Source organism: Rattus norvegicus, chromosome 16 (genome assembly GCF_036323735.1).
Source record: "Rattus norvegicus strain BN/NHsdMcwi chromosome 16, GRCr8, whole genome shotgun sequence".
NCBI classification, from domain to species: domain Eukaryota; kingdom Metazoa; phylum Chordata; class Mammalia; order Rodentia; family Muridae; genus Rattus; species Rattus norvegicus.
Genome location: NC_086034.1, coordinates 34211612 through 34231132, shown reverse-complemented (window position 1 = coordinate 34231132; position 19521 = coordinate 34211612). Strand labels below are relative to the sequence as shown.

The 19521-nt window shown below is 42.2% G+C and overlaps 1 protein-coding gene across 2 annotated transcripts; it reads left to right on the top strand.

Moving 5' to 3' along the window:
* The first annotated feature begins 581 nt into the window (after positions 1–581).
* Hpf1 (histone PARylation factor 1) lies at positions 582–19162 on the top strand. Of its 2 annotated transcripts, XM_063275224.1 has the most exons (9): positions 582–737; positions 3305–3464; positions 5339–5528; positions 6606–6704; positions 9912–10062; positions 12889–12976; positions 14424–14596; positions 16320–16446; positions 16889–19162. In XM_063275224.1, exons 1-9 carry the CDS (start codon positions 690–692, stop codon positions 16915–16917), a joined length of 1065 nt encoding a protein of 354 aa, XP_063131294.1. In that variant the 5' UTR covers positions 582–689; the 3' UTR covers positions 16918–19162. The 2 variants fall into 2 exon arrangements, with proteins under 2 accessions (XP_063131294.1, NP_001162576.1); NM_001169105.1 differs by lacking the exon at positions 16889–19162 and having other exon boundaries at positions 646–737; positions 16320–16533.
* Positions 19163–19521: the final 359 nt, after the last annotated feature.

Below are 19521 nucleotides of genomic sequence, written 5' to 3'. Positions count from 1 at the left end.
AGATTCTGACTTTTAAACTCTGGATAGAGCCTAACAATGTGACTTTTTAACTAGCTTCCTGGTGCTGCTGCTGGTGGCGGTTCAGTTCTTACACTAAGAGGAGAGAGAAATGAAAATGAGGATGGAAACGGGGGGGGGGGGGCGACAATTGTGAAGATATAGGGAAGGAAACTGTAGGGAGGGAAAGAAAAAAGGTTGGTTTACTTCCCGAAGACGACGAGAGGAATTACAGACAATAATAGTGCAATAATAGGAAGGGAAAGGGATAGAGCGCAAAAATAATTCTTTAAATGAATAGAGATGAAGAAAACGAAAAGGCTGAAGTGAAGCAGCATCTTAAATCTATTTATCTTGCCAGCAGTATGCATCTGAGGACAAAGTCTGTAGCTCCTTAAGGCACCCAAATTTGATAATCTCAGGTTCTCCAGTGTATCCAGCACGAGCGCTAGGCAATGGGCGGGGCCCTGACGGTAGCTCAGGGGGCAGCGCTTGCGCTCAGGGGGCGGTGCCACCCCAGATCTCGGGGCGGGACTTTGCGTCCTTCCCCGTATCAGAAGGCGGAGCCTAGTCTCTAAATTGGCGGCTGAGTGGCTGAGCGGCAGCTCGGATTGGCGGCTTTTGAACCCGGAAGCAGTAGTGGGCGCTCGGAAGCGGCGGGAACGCGGGCCTCGGTGCGCTGCGGCTGCGGGATGGTCGGCGGTGGCGGGAAGCGCCGACCCGCCGGGGCGGGACCGCAGGTAGGCGAGGCGGGATGAGCTGGGTGTACGGACGCTGTGGGCGGTGGTGGAGCCGAGGGCCGCTCTGCCTAGGAACGGCCCGGGAAAGTCGTTCCTTTCCAGCGCCAGCCAGCTTCTCTGGGCGCAGTTCCCGCGAAGCTATGCAACCGGTGGACGGATCATTCATTCATTCATTCATTCATTCATTCATTCATTCATTCATTCATTCATTCATTCATTCATTCACTCATTCACCCATTCACCCATTCACTCACTGAACAGCTGATGGAAGCTGGAGGAGCTACCAGGGCGGCAAGGCACACACGAACGTACATTTCACCTTAAGTTTTTTTTTTGTTTTTTTTTGTTTGTTTTGTTTTGTTTTGTTTGTTTTTGCTTGGAGTAAACGCAGGTGTGTAAAGGTGCTGGATTTGACAAGCCCTGGAGTTGTTAGAGACATCTTTTGTTTAAGACAGTCTCTCTATGTGGTAGCCCGGGCTCTCCTAGAACTTGATATGTAGATCAGAACTTAATATGTAGCCTTGTAATCACAGAGATCCTCTTGCCTCTGCCTCCAGGACGTATGCCACCACCGCCTGGCAAGACGACCTTTAAGGCAACTCGGGTTTGAAAATCGTTCTTGCTGGCAGAGAAGAAAACTAAGAGATTTCCCCTGACATAGAAGTGTAAGGGATACGGGATCGCTGATGAGTGATAGATTATAGATTGACCAGTCTGGACTCTTACATGATTTCATGGGTTCTCTTAAGCATACAGTAGCTAATGTATGAGGAGTTAAACAAGGAAAGGATTGTTTAACAAAAGTTACCCCAGCTGTGTTTAAAACTGGTTATGCTAAGGCTTAACGGTCAGTGGATGATGGACATAGGTATTTTCACGTTGTGTCGTGTTTTCTCACAACACCAAGTTAAAAATGTGGTCTAAAGAGAGCAGCTGTCCCAAAATCTAATTATTAGGGATTTGAGGATTCTGAAGCATCTTGAGTTAAAGAATTGAGAAATCTCTTTGTGGGTACCCAGGGCTGCTTTGGCAGAATAGTTGGCTTAACTGGAAATAAGATGAGAGATGGTCTAGTGGAATGTTTATGACTGCCAATAATAGCCATCACCAATTATCTGCTAAGACTGTTGAAATAGAACTGTTTTGTATTTAAAACAAAAACACATGATGCTACAGGCACGACAGTGCATCTTTAGTGTAGATGAGAATACGGAGCACAGAGAGGTTAAGTAGCTTGCCCTAGGTGACAGCTGGAAACCATGTTAGTAGTCAACCCAAAAGCCAGAGTGTTAGCACGCACTTGTGATCCCAGCACTTGTCAGGCAGAAGCAATAGAGCCAGAAGTTCACTGTCATTCTCAGCTACACTGCAAGTTCAAGGCTAGCCTGGGCCATGATAGACCTGTCTTAAACAAGATCCAACTTCATGACTTAAATTCAGTCCCTGAAGTCCTGTGGAGTTAGGGAAGGGGACAGAGTGACCAAATATATTGTATGTAAAAACACTACTACAGCTCTGCATCTACCCACGTAGGCGCCTTATCCTTTTTTCCTAACCCTTTCCTTCTGCTTCCAGTCACTGTGGCTGTCGCCTTGAATTTGGAGGTTTCCCTTGCCTTCTTTTAGAGTTTGTTGTTTCCTTAGAAAGCTTTTGTGGTACATCTTGACTTAGCCAGTATTCTACTGCTGTGAAGAGACATCATGACCATAAGAAAAAGTGTTTAGCTGGGGCTGGCTTACAGTTTCAGAGGTTTAGTCCATTATCATCATAGCTGGAAGCACGGAGGTGTGCAGGCAGCCCTGGTGCTGGAGGAGCTCAGAGTTCTACAGATGACTTCACTGTATCCCACAATGACTTTGCCCAGGCACTCCTCTTAAGTGCTATGATTACCAGGTCATGATGTTACAAGTGTGTCCCTCTGTACCTGGCAGAAGCGGCTTTTACCTGATCAATCTTTTGTATCCGGTTACTTGTGGTCATTTGTTTCTGGTGTGTGTGATGACTCTGTTTAAATGAAAGTCTGATGACTTAATGGCATCTCGGCACCAAACAGACCAGAAACCTTTAATGCCTTTGTGACAACTACAACTTTGCATTTTCCCTTTGTTTTTTTGTTTCTGTTATGAAGAAACACATTTAAAGACATGCTTTGTGTGAGTATTTCTTGACCACCATGTAAATTGTTTGTTCTTTGTACAAAAGAATCCCTTGGACTTTCCTTAAAAATTATTAGCTCATGCTTTTGTGATTGCTTTTGTTTGCTTTTTAACCTATGTTAAAATGGAGGCAGAAAGATGGCTTGGCAGCTAAGAGTATGCACTGGGCTTGCAGAGGACCCAGGATCGTTCCTCAGTTCCAGCTCCAGGGAATCAATGCCCTCCTCTGGCCTATACAGCAGCCACATACCCCAGCACAGACAGACACACACACACACCTCACAATAATCAGAGTAAATATTTAGAAAAATGTCTGTGGTGCCTGGAAACTGACCAATAAGCAATATTGGTATACAAGGATGGTTGTTGACGGTTTGCTGGGAGAGCTAAAGTTTCATATGCCAATTTCAGTGTGAAAAGACAGCTGAGGTAAAGAAGAGTAAGTCTTCTGAAGCCGACATCTCCAGTGACCTCCGCAAAGAAGTAGAACATCTTTATAAGCTCTCCCTGCCTGAAGACTTCTATCATTTCTGGAAGTTCTGTGAAGAGCTTGATCCCGAAAAGCCAGCTGGTGAGTTCACCCAGCATCTTTCTGCTTCTATGACTAGAAAAGATGCCAGAAAACTGGAGGAGATAAGAAACAGCTCATGGGGAAAGTGTTTTGAGCCACACACGGTAACACATGCCAATTATAGTCTCAGCAATTAAGATACTGGTTTGAGAGTATCACAAGTTTCAGGCTAGCCTGGGCTACACAGTGAGATCATCTTAATGAAAAGAGAAGACAAAAAGATCATGAGTGAAGTGTGTAGTCAGAGAAACAAATTACTATTTCTCTCGGTCAGTTTCATGGCTGGGATGCAAGAAAACAGCAGGAAAAACAGCAGAGAAAACAGTAGGGAGGTCAGGGTTGGTTTGCGTCATGGTTTTCCCAGCAGGATGACAGGGTTGGTTTCGAGGTTTCTGACCATGGTTAGTTGGCTCTATTGTTTTTGAGTCAGTGATACCTTATGCCATGAGGATGTGTGAGAAAGTGCCTACCTCACGTCACACAGGAAGCAAAGAACATTGGGGAGCAGGAGTGCTAATGTAGCATGAGCCCTTCATGGGCCCACTAGTCACAGTGACGCCATTAGCTGGGACTATGCTTCCCATACATGAGCCGCTTTGGGTTGAGGTCATATATAAACCATAATATACTACTGTCACTTATTGGCCAGGACAAGCACAGGACATTCCTTCATTTAAGGAATAAGGAATGAAGGAAAATGAGCGGTGCATTTTACTTCTATCAACGTGTCTTATGGACTGGGTAAACTAAGACTTGTCATCAAAGATATTTACTGGAGAGAGACAGAGACAGTCAGAGAGACACACAGAGAGATGGCTTCAGTGCTTGTAACCCTCCTAGAAAAGCCACAGGCACTCTGAAGTTGTAATATATAGATTTGCATAGACTTCATGGCATTGGGGTTTTCTTACTCTGCTGCTATGGTCTGAAGAAAGATGGAATCATTGAGAGTTATGGTTCACAGATTATCTGGAAGTCAAAAGAGCCAGGAGTGACAGCTGACAAGCAGGAAAGGATTTTTTTTTTCTATCCTCAATCTATGTTGTCTCCTTGATCTGTGTTTGTAGCTAGAGCAGATAGCAGTGAGGCAAGGTCAGTGTGTGGCTCTTAGGCCTGAAAGAGTGCAGAGCAGCTTGGCTGGGGCTAAGGAGAGGCAGGAGTGCTTTACGTGGTGAATGGAGCTAATGTAGTAGTAAATTTAAGGGGAATTTAATGCAGCATTTTTGTTCAGTTGATTTCTTTTCCATTGAGTAAAAACATTTTTACAGACTTTAAAAGTATTCTTTAAAACAACTGCTTAAGAATAATTTAAAACTGGTAGGCAGAGGCAGGTGGATTTCTGAGTTTGAGGCCAGCCTGATCTACATGGTGAGTTCTACAGAGCTGTGTAGATTAAGCCCTGTCTCAGAAAGAAAGAAAGAAAGAAAGAAAGAAAGAAAGAAAGAAAGAAAGAAAGAAAGAAAGAAAGAAAGAAAGGAAGGAAGGAAGGAAGGAAGGAAGAAAGAAAGAAAGAAAGGAAGGAAGGAAAGAAAGGGAGAAGGGAAAGGGAAGGAAGGAAAAGGGAAGGGAGGAAGAGAGAGAGAGGAGGGGCGGGAGGGAGAGAAACGGGAAGGGAAAGGGAAAGGAAAATCCTTTAGAACTGGGTGTGATGGTTTACACCTTCAATCCCAGCACAGATCACATGAATCTCTGATTTCCAGGCTAGCCTAGTCTACGTAAAGTTCTAGTCTAGTCAGGGCTAATAGTGAGACCCTGTCTCCAAAAGGGGGAGCAGGGTGGAGAAAGAAAGAAAGGAAAAGAGTCACAGTGGTGAAAGGCATTATTTTCTATTTGCCTGTAGAAAGTGTTGCCTGATAAACTTATTTTCCTTATAGATGCACTTGCCACAAGCCTGGGTCTTCGGTTAGTGGGTCCTTATGATATCCTTGCTGGGAAACATAAAATGAAGAAAAACCCCACAGGCTTGAACTGTAATCTTCACTGGAGGTTTTACTATGATCCTCCTGAGTTCCAGACCATTATTATTGGAGATAATAAAACTCAGTACCACATGGGGTATTTCAGGTAAAGGACCTTCTCTTCTCTACAATACAGCTGCTCTGCTATCATTGAGTCTTAATAGACCTTCACTGACATCCCCCAAGGTGAAAGGCTCCTCCATGGTCTGTCTGTTACTCTGGCTACCTTTCACCTCTTCAGCCTGTGTAGGTTGGTGAACTCTTTACACCAGAGTTCCCTGATTTCCTTTTCTCTTTGAGTATCAAGTTTTGGGGTTGTTTTGTTTTGTGTTCAGAAGAGCTTTGCAGCCCAAGTAAGATAATGTAGACCATCAGTTTGTCTTAAACCATGCGCTTCCAGGGGCCAGAGGACTCACAGGTTGGTCCTGCCATTTATTTTCTTGATGGCAGTATGCCAGTCAGTGGTGACTTTCTGTGACTCAGTTTCCTCTCTTGAACTAGTGGGGATAATAATGGCACATATTTGATAGGAATGTTGTGAGAACTAAGTGAACACCCACAGATGCTATAGAATGTCTGCAGATAGAGGAATGTGAAAAATATTCTGTCCACTTCCAGAGGGAGTGCTGGGTCCCGAGGCCGAGGTGAAATAACAGAAGAATGAGGTGTGGCTAGGGAGAAGCGCTGCACTGAACTCATGGGGCTGCAGTGGGCTCAGACGGCTTTGGTACTGATGGACTGCTAGAACTTTAGCCAAGAACCTTGACCTCTCTCTGCTGGTCTCTTCAATTTAAAATAAAAGGGCTGGATATAGACATGAATAAGATGCTTCAGTGTTTTACATCTGTCCTCTTTCCTTTCGCTTTTACTCCGTATTTCTCTTCTTGCTCTTTTCCTTAATATGCTCTAAAGTGAAGGCAGTCAGCAGTCATTTGTAATATTCCGTTGGCAGACTTTCTTTCCATATTTTTTATTATTTGAGCAAAATGTAATTAGGTACTAAAAGCTACCCGTAGGTTCTGATGTAAAATTTGTTGTAGAACATCTAAAGATATGTGGAGATTAAACCTAACAAGTTTATTCTACTTCTTACAGGTACAAATTTGTCTATATACCTGATTTTCTGCTTGTTGGCATTATAAATTCTGGATAGCTAAACTTTTATTATCTTTTGTTAAAACAGAGATTCTCCTGATGAACTTCCTGTATATGTGGGTACAAATGAAGCAAAGAAAAACTGTATAATTATTCAAAATGGAGACAATGTGTTTGCTGCCATCAAGTAAGGAATGGTTTCTTTCAGTCCTCTTAACTGGTTGTTTGTATGTCTACCACACAGTACAGAGGAGGATAGTGGTGGCTTCAGTGCTGCAGACATCCAGAGCGCAGTCCTGTGATTTGGAAGCCAACCTTACACAGTTTTGCTACTTGTCTTCCAAAGCTTTTAGAACTGCTTATTTATTTAATGAACATATTGCTGGATCCTGGGCTTGGCTCTGAGCCTGTAGCAGAGCATGTTCTTAGCATGTGAAAACCCTGGGCTTTATCCCCTGAAGTGCAAGGAATGTGTAAGCAGTGTTTGATCTTAATTTCAGATGCTCCATGGAAAACTCAGAGGGGTTTTATTTTCCCCACTAAACGTCACATTTAAACAGTGCCATTAAGAGTTCATAATAAGAATGAGAGCAGTGTAGTTCAGACTGGAGAGTTGTCAGGACTAAGGGATTTACAGACTCCTCGGAAGGGCTGCTGGGACAAGCTGAGCCTCCAGGATAACTACTTCTAGTGAGTGGCATTGTCTCTGCTGTTGTCCAGAGGCTGGGAAATGAGCTGCTCTAGGGCCGCACGTAGCCTTGATCTGTAGTTAGACCAGAACAGTCAGTCACTGCCCTGCCCTCTGCCCCTACAGTCACTACAGCCACTTCCCATCCGGTCCTTCAGACTTGAAAGAGTTGCTCTGCTTGGGATCAGCCAGGTCTCATGTGGAATCAGCTAAAAATAGCTCAGGAAATGCACCAGTTTTTCATGTAGGGAGGGGTCACAGTCCAGCCGATGAACCCATGGGTATGGCCACAGACAGGGTTTGGAGTCATTTGTTAGTAGGGGTGCAGGTTATGTTGTAAGTTAACAGGTTAATCTTTATCACTTGAAATAGACCATGTTTTGTATGACTCTAAAGGGATTTATTTCCCCCACTTAATAGAATAATTTATTATTAAAGAATTCAAGTCCATCCAAGGTGAGCACTGTCTGCTGTGCGTACACTGTGTACCTGGATGACAGCAACGTTCTGTTCTGTCTCTTTTGAGTCTTACGTAAAACTTGCTTGGGATTTGTAATTGGTGTAAGGTTTCTTTCTCCCTGGGGTTGTTGGATTTTTATTATTTTGGTTTTGAGTACTGGGGACGGAACCAGGGCCATAAACATCCTAGGCAAGTGCCTGCTACTGGAGTTATGTCCTTGGCCTTGGTGACCTTTCTTCTAAACCTTTAAGAGTTATCATCCATCTTAAAGTAGTATTGTCTGTGTTAGAAACTGAAGTTGTTTACTGGCAGACTGTCTGTCTCCTGAGCTAGCACGTACCGCAAGGGCAGGGGCGGTGTCTTTTCCTTGTGCTCTGCCCTAGTAGATGTGCTATAAGTGCTTAAACACATCTTAGCATATAAACATATCTCTTTAAATTACCAGTGCTGGGGACCAAACTCAGGGCATTATGATTATAATTTATTTATAAAAGCAAATTTTAGAAATAACACATCTAGCATTAAGGAATGTAAGGTAAATAAATAAAAAACATTTGCATTATAAATTATATGGTATATTAATTATATTATAAAAGCATTATAAATGCCATGATTCTTATTGTTGTGAACAGGGCAAATAACAGAATGGATGATTCTGATATTTCCTGTAATGCATATGAAAAATAATCCATATTCAAAAATTTTAGTCTTTACACAACAGGAGGGAAGTTTTGTCTTTCTTCTACTTTCCTTCCCTAAAACTGCTACAATAATTTGAACTGATGGACCCATGCTAGTCCATACCACCTTAAATGCAATGTAGTAATACAATGGATTCTGGGTTTTTGTTTGTGCAGCAGTGGCACAAAGGTGGGTAGAACTGTTGGCACCATTGTTAGACTCAGATACTGACCCTCAGCACGTTAGCAGAATTGCATTGTTCCTTGTTCTGTACGTGCAGGTCTGTGTGAAGACATCAGCGATGTATGTCCCCAGTGCATCCTAGCACTGTGTATGATGAATGGGAAATAGGTGGGAGGCACTTCCACACATTGAAGTGTTGTGAGTTCTGAGTTGAACTTTTACCTACTTTTGCTGAGGGGTAGTGATTGACAGACTTTGTTTGGGTACAAGTTTTTGGAAGCAGACATTTTCTCAAACCAAAGGAATTGCTGGTTATATTTGGTGTCAGCGCTAAAATTGAAGGATTAGCAAAAATAAGGCGGGAAGTGTGGTAACCACCGTGATGAGCTCGACAGCTTTTCTCTAGAGCTTCCTAATAATAGTCAAGAATGGGATGTTCTTCATTTCGCATAGGGTGAATTCGGTGTCATTGCAAGTTTCAACATGAGATTATGTAACTTCGTGAGCCAATATGTTCTGAATAATCATTACAGAAGGCTGTAAGAAGATGCCTGGCTAACGCTTCATTCAGACATGCAGACACTGCAGTGGGTCTAACCAAGTGGTTATGATCACTGCTTCGGTTTGCATGTTGCACGTCTTTAACGGTCATTTAGCAGGGTGGTTAGTAGCTTTGAATGGTATGAGACAGAACCTGACTTGGAATAATGGGGAAACCCAGGGTACTTGAAGGCCTCCTAGCCTCCTTGAGAGAACTTGAGAAAAAGATTGATTCACATTTTGACAGGACCAGATCTAATGGTCACTGTGTCCTCTGATGTCCACAGTCCATGCTGATTGAACTAAGCAGTGAGGAAAGGCTGACTTTTGTGGTTTGGGTCTCCATGGCATGTGCTCCACCCTTACTACCCTTTGTGCCTCAGTCTCCTGATATGTTAAGAGGAATGAAGAGCTACATGGTCTGAATGACTACTGCAAGTCCCTAGTGTAGGTTGCATATAGTTTATTCCAGGGGTCTGCCACAAGGGTGAGTGTTTTGAAAATCGAAATCCTTTTTTGTGAACAGCACACTTGTGTTTTTCTCTTGAGCCAGCCCTCTCCAGGAAGGATGCCATTTCTCAATTTCCCAAAGTACAACTTGAACTTAACCCCTGCTCTTTGATTGTTTTCCCTCCCTGTTTGCAAGAAAGAAACACAGTACAGGCGTGCTAGCTCTGTCCGTGACTGGCAGCTCCGTGTTAGTCCCGCATATTCCTTGTTTGACTCAACCTATGAGGACTTGGAGACAATTGTATGAAACTTGACAGTTTTGTCTCAGCTCCCCGACTTCTGTGTATAAACCGAGGCCAGCAGTATAACAATAGTTTTTGCTTCCTTTCCAGATTATTTTTGATGAAAAAACTCAAAGAAGTAACAGATAGAAAGAAAATTAGCATTTTGAAAAACATAGATGAGAAACTCACAGAAGCAGCCAGAAAACTAGGATACTCACTGGAGCAGAGAACCGTGAAGATGAGACAGAGAGATAAGAAGGTAGGGTTGCACCCGCTCATCTTACTGCTGGGCACTGCCTCTGGCTTCTCCCCGGCTGTACCGTGTACTTTTCCCTAGTCCTGTCCCCTGGGGCTCTCGGGCAGTTCCATAGCCCAAGTCGGGGCTCCCGCATGTGCAGGTTGCATGCCTGCTGAGTCCCGCAACTGAGCCTGTCCCTGTGGCTGCATGACACATTCGTCTGTTAATCTTGTGGTGTTGGCCATTGGGGAAAGGTAGAGAAAAGCAGCTTTGTGCCTAACATTAAACTTCATTTTCTGATGGCTGAGATCTCGTTTTAGTACAAGGCATTGTAGTGATGTAGTTTTATACTTTTGAGAGACTTAAATAAGACCTCAAAGATGGTTCTCTTTCTAGAAATAGTTTGGGTTAAGATTTGCTAATTTTCTCCTGGATCCTCCTTGACCCTATCAGCATTTCCTAGAGCTTGCAGTGTGACGAAGTATTTTGTAAAGGAGCAAGTAATTCTCAGGTTAGGGGTTCTTTCAGTTTTTCAGCTGTGAATGTCAGAGTAAGTCTACAGATATGTGAAAGAACTCCTCTTTGTGAGCATTCTAACTACTCTTCCTAACTACTGGGCAAGTGAGGGCTGGCGTTCTCCTTCTGTTTCTTCTTTCCCTGTTGTCTTCTGAAACTGTGTGGTGTGAACACGCTAAGCTAAATGAACTCCTTGTTATTTCTGATGAACTGGCACTGTACAAAGTTCTCAGTGCTTGCTACTGAAGACCTGCTTCATTCTCTAGTCTTGATTCAGTAGCAGGCGTGAACCACTGCCACTGAATTGCTGTCCTAGTAACTCTGTCTTTAGTCCTAGAGACCAAAGATAGTTTCAAAACGTGGGGTTAATGACAGTGACATTTAACATCTTATATTCTTCTTTAACCTTACTGGTTCTCAGGGACAATTCTTACTAGAAGAAAGAGACATGTACATGTGCCTCGCCTTGCTATTGTGTTCTGAAGATGTCCTGACTAGTTCAGGCTTCTGTGGATGTAACGCTTAGCAAGTCCTTGTCTTAATGAGCAGACCCTTGTTGTATTCTGTTAACAGCTGTAACTTAGTTCAGAGACCTTACTGCTTCCCTTCATGTGTAAATATGACCGGAACTTCCGTTTCATGTTGTGCTTATTCTGACTCCTCCCAAGTCTATAATCAGTATTTGTTTTTCATTAAAGGATAGTAACATAAATACAAGATAAACCATTTGAAAGAAAATTTTGATTTTTTTTCCTTAGTGTCCTTTTTAATTTATGGATTATTCTTAATGTTACTGTGAGATATCCATTTAATTCAGACGTTTCTATTTCTGAAATACTCATTTCCAGTAGTATATTAGCTAATGACTTTGTCCTAGCATGCAGTCTGCATTGTAGTACAGTAACGTGCTTCACAGCAGTCTATTAGTGCTGCAGTGCTTTGAGCAGTGGCACCTTGTAGTACTTTGAAATGCAAAGTCTGTGTGAGTCAGTGTATTTGCCCTGCAAGAAATCCATACAGAGTGGAAGAAAGTTCCCTTTTCTTCTGGTATTTTAGTTTTGTTTTCACATTTAAGACTGAAAGGCAACCATAAGATAATCTGGTATAAATATTAAGATATGAGGCTGCATAAACCGTGATCTGTCTGTAAATTATTCTGAACATTCTGCCTCTGGGGTAGCTTAGCAAAGAATGAGGAAAGTGGAGGGAGGGCTAATGGGAGAGGAGCAGGGAAGTGGCTTTAACATACCTGGGCTAGGTGAAGACTTTAAAAGTAGAAGTCACTTTTGGACTGTAGTTTTCTTCTTTCTTGGAAACTTTCACTAGAGAACACAAGTGGAATACTGAAGATATTTTACTAAAAAATACCAAGACCCAGTATGCTCGTATATATTTGCACTGAGGCAGGAGAATCAAGAATTCCAGTCCAGGGGATGGAGAGATGGCTCAGCAGTTAACACAGGTTGCTCTTCTAGAGGATCAGGCTTTGACTCCCAGGACTCCCGGAGTCACATCATCTGTAACTAGGTCCAGCAGATCTTTTGCCCTTTTCCGGCCTCCCCAGGCACCAGACATGAAAGTGTTATACAGACATACATGTAAGCAAAGCACCCATATACATAAAATGAACAAGTTGAGAAAAAAAAAAAACCCAGCCTGAGATAATGCTATGGATGGATGGATGGATGAAGAACTAAAGAAAAGAATTAAGGATAATGCTAAAAGCCTGTTACTCAGAAGGGTTATATGATTGTGGGTTCCTAAAGCTGGGCCTGTTTTCGTCTTTGAGGTTGAATGATTAAAGTAAACTGGCCATGTGATTTGTCTAAACAAGCACCATTTAGAACTATCCTGCTTTGCGGGAGTTAATGAGTCTGAATTTTCCAGGTCAAAAATAGGAGTCTGAATTTGACAGTACTGATGAATTGTGTTGTTTTTCTAGGCTCTACCCTATTCTATCTTCCTTTCAAACCCAGAGTCTCCGTGCTTTCTGTCTAGAGAGGACTGCTATTCTGATTTGCCTCCTGTAACAGTTCTGGTTGTTTCTGATATGCAAGACAAACTTGTAAATGACTAGCATGATCCATTCAATCCATTTATTTTATTGTATAATTGCTTCAAATGCCTGACTTCTGGTTTTAAAACAATGTGCTCTCCCCAGGATCCAGATTTCCTGAGATAATGTCCCTGGATGCTCTATTTTTCATAACATCTAGGGTTTATGTGTGTCAAGGTGGGGAGATAGGTCTTTTGTCCTTTTGGGTCTCTTTGTATGGTCTCGTTTTTTTAAGTGATTTGTTTTGGGTTTTTTTTTTTTTTTCTTTAATTTAGGTTGTGACAAAGACTTTTCATGGTGCGGGCTTGGTTGTTCCTGTAGATAAAAACGACGTTGGCTACAGAGAGCTCCCTGAAACAGATGGTAATGTGTTCCATGTGTAAATATGTGCATGTATGTATGTAAACATAGAGAAAGCTTTCTCTTGTATTGAGAAATAGGTAGGTGTTAAGAGCAAAACTCAGGCATTCATAGCTTGATCTTGAGCAGAATATTTAGTGTTACTAAACCTTGTCTTTTTCATCTGCAAAATAAGCGGTGATGTTTATTTCATAGGGTATCTGGGATGTGAAAGGATATAGAGTACTTAGTGATGTCAAATAATGCTCCAAGCAAGGTGAATACTTTGAAGAATTTACGGGACTTTAGCCCAGTGCATAATTTCTAACCTGTTCTAGCACCTTTGACCTAGTAATGACTGAAGAGTAAGCATTTGAGTGCAGTCACAAAGCACTAACTAGTCTTGGTGAACGTTTTAGTTTTCATACTCCAAAAATACTTCATGCAGACATACAGAAGTACTTAGAAGGTAATTACACGACATTTAGTTAATACTCTGTTGAAAGTGAGTTATCTGTTCTCTATTTCCTTACTGTGAGTATTCTTTATATTTTTGTTTCTATGGGCATACAATTTAAAGAGAATCTAAATTAGTACCTCCTCAGAGGAGCAAGTGTCCCTACTTCCTACTGTGGCCCAGGACAAGTGAGCCTTAGGAATGACCAGTCTTTAATTTTTATGTGGTGTATGCAGCCAGTAAGTTGGGATGTTGTATGACAATTTATATTTCATCCTGTTTGCTACAGCTTCACTAGACCTCTAGGAATTTATAGGAGGACTGGCGCTAGCTAAGGTGTCCTGAACACTTCACATGTGGCTAATGCCACTGACAAATTTTAATTTGCTTAAAATTTTAAAAATAAAATAAAACTTTGTTTAAATTTATAAGTTAGACCAGCATTAAACATTTTTATATTGATTATATGTTGAAATTGTGCCATATTAGGAGTAGTGGGTTAAATTAGTTTCATCTATTTTTAGTTTGGGTGGGGCAGAGTGGGGGAAGTGTGGGGAGGGGAGGAGAGAGTGGGATCAAGAAATCAACCGATGCCCTGAGGTGCATATGGAGGTCATAGGATAACTCTTGACAGTTAGTTCTCATGCTGCCTCATGAGATCTGGCAATCAACTTAGGTGACCAGGCCTGTGTACTCTAATGCATGGAGCCCTGTCACCAGCCCTCTCATTTTTAATGTGGATATTTTAAATGTGAATTAATATATTTCTCACTGATCTGTCTTGTCTGTTCTGAAGCCAGAGATAATCAGTCTCTGTGGGAAAGATTGGGGGCTGAGGCTCCTGTTGTCCAGGCTTCTGCTTGATCAGAACAGAGGTAACTGACATTTTCATGGCAGGTTAATAAGATGGCATCAGTTGAGTTCGTAGAAGACATACAGAAAAGCCCTACCTAAAACCTACCATTAAAGAGGATTGTGTTTTTGTATTTGATATTTTTACATCATTTTTTTCAGCTGACCTGAAGAAAATCTGCAAGGCAATTGTTGACGCTGCAAGTGATGAGGAGAGACTGAAAGCATTTGCTCCCATTCAGGAGATGATGACTTTCGTGCAGTTTGCTAACGATGAGTGTGATTACGGCATGGGCCTGGAATTAGGAATGGACCTCTTCTGCTATGGCTCTCATGTGAGTAAGCATCCTCGTTTCTGAATCACCGTATACACACACACACACACACACACACACACACACACACACACACACACACACACACACACACACACACTCAGGTCTATTTATCTTCTCAACTTCCAGCTGACAAGATACAGATCCAGCTTGTACTTCCAAAGCTTTGGAAATGATTTGAAAGTAAAAGTTCTAAAACTCCTTGAAATCTTATATTCTGGCAAAGGTGAATAAGCAGAATTGTTTCCTCAAGTTCATATTAAACTCCCCTTGTGTATCAATATCACAGGGGTGTGTATACCATCCTTTGGGTGTCTGTATAGGCTTGTGGATGTGGATATATGGATGTGGAAATGTATGCACCCCATTCTTTTGTTTCTGTTGGGGTGGGTGTCATCTACTCCCATGTCTTAAATACTGTTTTCAAGTATTTTAATTAAGATATTGGAGCTAGTAGTCTGTCATTCCCTTTCCTACCTGTAAAATTGCCTTCTCGTGTGTGTGTGCACGTTCCTTATTGGACCGTTGGTAAGTCGCTGATAGAGCTCCTTCTTCTCCAGGCTCACAACAGCAGTCCCATCCCAGTCTTTAATTCCAGGGTTCACAAACTGCAGGTACTTGGGAGCCACCTGTAGCTATTAATGCACACTGTCTAATAGGTCAGAGATGTAGCCCTGCTGTCACTAACATTCCCATGTGACGGGAATACAACCACTGTATAGACTGAGGAGCAAGACTGAGGCTTTGGTCACAGATTAATGTCTCCTTGTCCCTCACTTTGAGTTATGGAATGGGTCCAGACAAACTTACTCGACTGGTCAAGAACCCTGACTGAGAACCTGTTTAAAGCATCATATCGCCCCTCTCTGCCTGGCTTCTGGTTATCAGTAAAAAGGATCCAAAGTGTTAATTAAACAGGTAGAATGATAGAGTGATCACAAAGAACCTAACCGTAAACGCCATTGATGTGAAGTAGGTATGAAAGAAAAAAACCAACTTGATGGTGTAAGAATCACATGAAAAATGAAAAGGTTTGGTACATTGTATAAGTGCTTAAATGCTACTTCTCACAAAAGCATGTTACTGGTTTCCTGCTAGGGTGTATGTAAAAACAATGCTGTGAAATCCTTCAGCAAACCTGAGATTGAACTCTTAGTAGGGAAGAAATGTGTACACCATAGACAATGAGCCTGAAAATAAAGGGGAGGAGCTGGAGAGATGGCTCAGTGCTTAAGAGCACCCACTGTTCTTCCAGAGGCCCCAGCATCCACAGCCACTCACAAGTGTCTACAATCCCAGTTTTAGGGATGTGACACACTCTTCTGACTTCCTTGGACACAAGTCAAATATGTAGAGCACATTTAGGTAAAAGGCATATCTATAAAATTATTTTTTAAAAAACTGAAAAGTTGATTTGTAACCTCATATTTGTCATACCTATTACAAGGTCTATTAAAAAATCTTAACTAATGAAAAATTAAGGAGGAAGCATTTAATGGCAGTCTGGGCAAAAAGGTTGGTAAAATTAATGGACCATGGGAAACAAATTTAAGATAATGTTTCTCAATTTCCTTTAGGACGTTTTTTGTTTGTTTTTTGAGGTAAACAATTGTCTTTTGGACATAATAGCAGGGCCAAGTCCCTTGTTTCCTTTGTTGCACACATTTTTTTTCAGCTGGACCTGCCGTTTTCTCACCTTGATGTTATGTTCTTTGCTTTTTAGTATTTTCACAAAGTTGCTGGCCAGCTTTTACCTCTTGCGTATAATCTACTGAAGAGGGATCTGTTTGCGAAAATCATTGAAGATCATCTGGCAAGCAGAAGTGAGGAGGACATAGACCAGCTCGCAGGTGAGCCTGCAGTGCTTTGAAGTGGGCCAGCAGTGGCTTTGTTTTTAAGGAATGGAGAAATAAATGGAAACTTTATGAAAAACTGTATAATGTGGCTCTTCTGATGTTTCTTTCACATTCTAATTAGTAAATGGCATTTTAGAAATGGTAATTTTAGAAATTCTTTAGTGTCTGAGGTTCTTTTCTGAGTACTGTCCTCAATATTCACTTGCTTAACAAAAGTGCTTATCCAAAACCAAATAACCATCTATTAGCTAGAAATACTAGGCTAATTAAAAATAAAAACACTTGGGGATGGAGAAATGGCTCAGCAGTGAAACGCACTGACTACTATTCCAGAGGACCTGTCCACTTCACACGGGGCAGGTCACAACTAACTCTCAGATCTGACAACCTCACACATATAAAAGACAAAAATAACAAAAAACCCCCCTCCTTTTAGTGATGCAAGTCTCAAGAATACAGTTTTAATACTTTTATACTCCATGGGAGCGGTATGAATCCCAGCAAGCCTCTCAAGATCACATGAGCGGAAGAGCCAGCTTTTCATCCCTGCCACTCACAAGCCCAACATGGAGCTGTATTTCCAGAGGCTGTGCTGCCTTGTCCAAGCCAAGACTGGACACAGAACACGACCATCTGTGGAGCTGAAAAGTAGCCCAACCAGAGAGAACTTTGTCTAATGTGTGAGGGAGGCCCTAGGCTTGACTCCACATTTATTTACACAGCAATTATAATTTGGATGTTTGTGAGTACAGTAGTGAGGATAATGAAATAACTGGCCTTTCAGTTACTGAACACTCATTAAAAGAGCAAGCTCGATGCAATAGAATATGAAACCTCCTTTCTCACCATTGTCCTCCACTAAAGGCAGTCTAAATTGAATACTATGCATATTTAACCTAGGGATCTGACTGGAATACATTCTAAATGCCTAAGCACATTCACGCATCACCATGACCCAATCAGGACTGTTAACCAACTTAAATCCATTTTCTTAGTTTTTTGGGGGGCCCAATGATGAAATTTCTGTTACCTTTCAAACAAGCATTTATGTTGGACATGCCCAAGGGCATGGAATAGTATGAAAGATATTTTATAATGACCTAAAACCCTTACATTAGCTCAAAATTGACCTTGTAATGGTACTGTCTGTAAACTATCCTACCATAATTCTTAGAGTGATGCAGCTTACAGATCTCAGTTCCCAGACTGTTTTCTAGACTAGGGTTTGACAAACAGTACCAGTTCCAAGCAATGTACTACCTAAATATTAGCCCTAACATTCCTTCTTCCTCTAGTACCCACCTTTCCAACCTGACTATAATCTTCACCGAGCCTTTAGGTTCCATCTCTATTTCGTATCCCTAAACTATGACACATTTATGCTAGTACCCAAAACCAAATAAACTACATTTTACCCAAGTTCTTGTCGGAACCATACTGGGGGAAAAAGAAAGCAGCAGTGTTCTACTGAGGCTGTTTTAACCTCAGATGGCTATTCTGGATGCCCAGGGGACCTAGTTCTTTTTCATCTCCGTTCAAGCTCTAACATCTTCTCAGTTAATGCCACAGAAAAAGTGGCAACAATCAAAACAGATTTAATGGCACACTCTTTACACTTGTCTGCCCAAGGTCTCTTTGGCCTACACAAGGTCCCACCCACACAGAGCATTAATTTCCTCCTCATTCCCATAGTTGGAAGCTATTATAACCTACATACCTTAAAATCTGATCTCAAACTATTCTCTCAGACACTGCCATCACAAGCAGGAAAAGCAATGTCCTGCATCTTGTTTCCTGAAAACCGCACAGAATCACAGCTCTCTCCTGCCTAACAGATCCATTCCACTTCCACTATTCCATGCCACTGCCTCCATAAAACACTCCGGCAGGGCATCAGGATGCTCACACTGGCCGACTTTCAGGCCCTGCTTCACCTATCAGTCAATACCCAGCTGCTGAGGGGCCTTCATTTGGTTTATATCACTGTGCTTTAATGGTACCCCTTCCCACTTCATTGGCGATTTGCTGTCTCGTCTCTGTCCAAACTTAAATCCATGTAATTTCATCTTGTTTCTGGAATGTACCTCTCACTTAGCTCAAGGCTAGTCGTTAACTTGAATCTCACATATGTATTAGTTCCTACTTGTAATCCTGTTACTAAAACATAATGTCTTGGCAGGAGAAGGAGGAGAGAGAGGAGGGAAGGGGGAAGGGAGAGACCACGGTGGGCATTTCAGCGTTTAAGAGCTATTCCAGAGAACTAGAGTTCGCTTTTCACCACCCAGATCTGGTGCCTTACAGCTACCTGTAACCTGACTGTAACCAAAGACACCTGCACTTACTTGTACATAAACACACAAAATAAGGGGCTAGAGAGATGGCACAGTGACTAAGAGCATGTGTTGTTTTTAATAGAGTCAAGTTCAGTTCTAAACATACACATTGGATGTATCACATCTGCCTGTAACTCCAGCTCCTGAGGATCTGACCTCTGGCCTCCTTGGGTACCTGCACACATCCAGTTTAAATAAAATCACACACACACACACACACACACCAAACAAAAACCCCTTAGCATTGGGCTGACAAGATTGCTCAGTGGGATCTGACCTCTGGCCTCCTTGGGTACCTGCACACATCCAGTTTAAATAAAATCACACACACACACACACACACACACACACACACACACACACCAAACAAAAACCCCTTAGCATTGGGCTGACAAGATTGCTCAGTGGGATCTGACCTCTGGCCTCCTTGGGTACCTGCACACATCCAGTTTAAATAAAATCACACACACACACACACACACACACACACACACACACACACACACCAAAGTTGGGCTGACAAGATTGCTCAGTGGGCAGAGGAACTTTCCAGTAGGCCTTACAGCCTGAGTTTGATCTCTGGATCCCGTATGGTGGCAGGAGAGAACTGGCCACTGAGGGTTATCCTCTGACCCCCAGACGTTTGCTATGGTGTGCACATGCTCCTTTCATATATACACAAAACATACACACAGCCTAATGTCTAAACCCCCTGGGTGGCACTGATCTATTCTTC

Excerpts from the sequence above, each read along its gene's own strand:
- Hpf1 (XM_063275224.1), top strand. The coding sequence starts at position 690 with ATGGTCGGCGGTGGCGGGAAGCGCCGACCCGCCGGGGCGGGACCGCAG. Across the intron at positions 3,465-5,338 it reads TGATCCCGAAAAGCCAGCTG|ATGCACTTGCCACAAGCCTG; the intron begins GTGAGTTCACCC and ends TTTTCCTTATAG. Across the intron at positions 14,597-16,319 it reads TCTTCTGCTATGGCTCTCAT|TATTTTCACAAAGTTGCTGG; the intron begins GTGAGTAAGCAT and ends TTTGCTTTTTAG.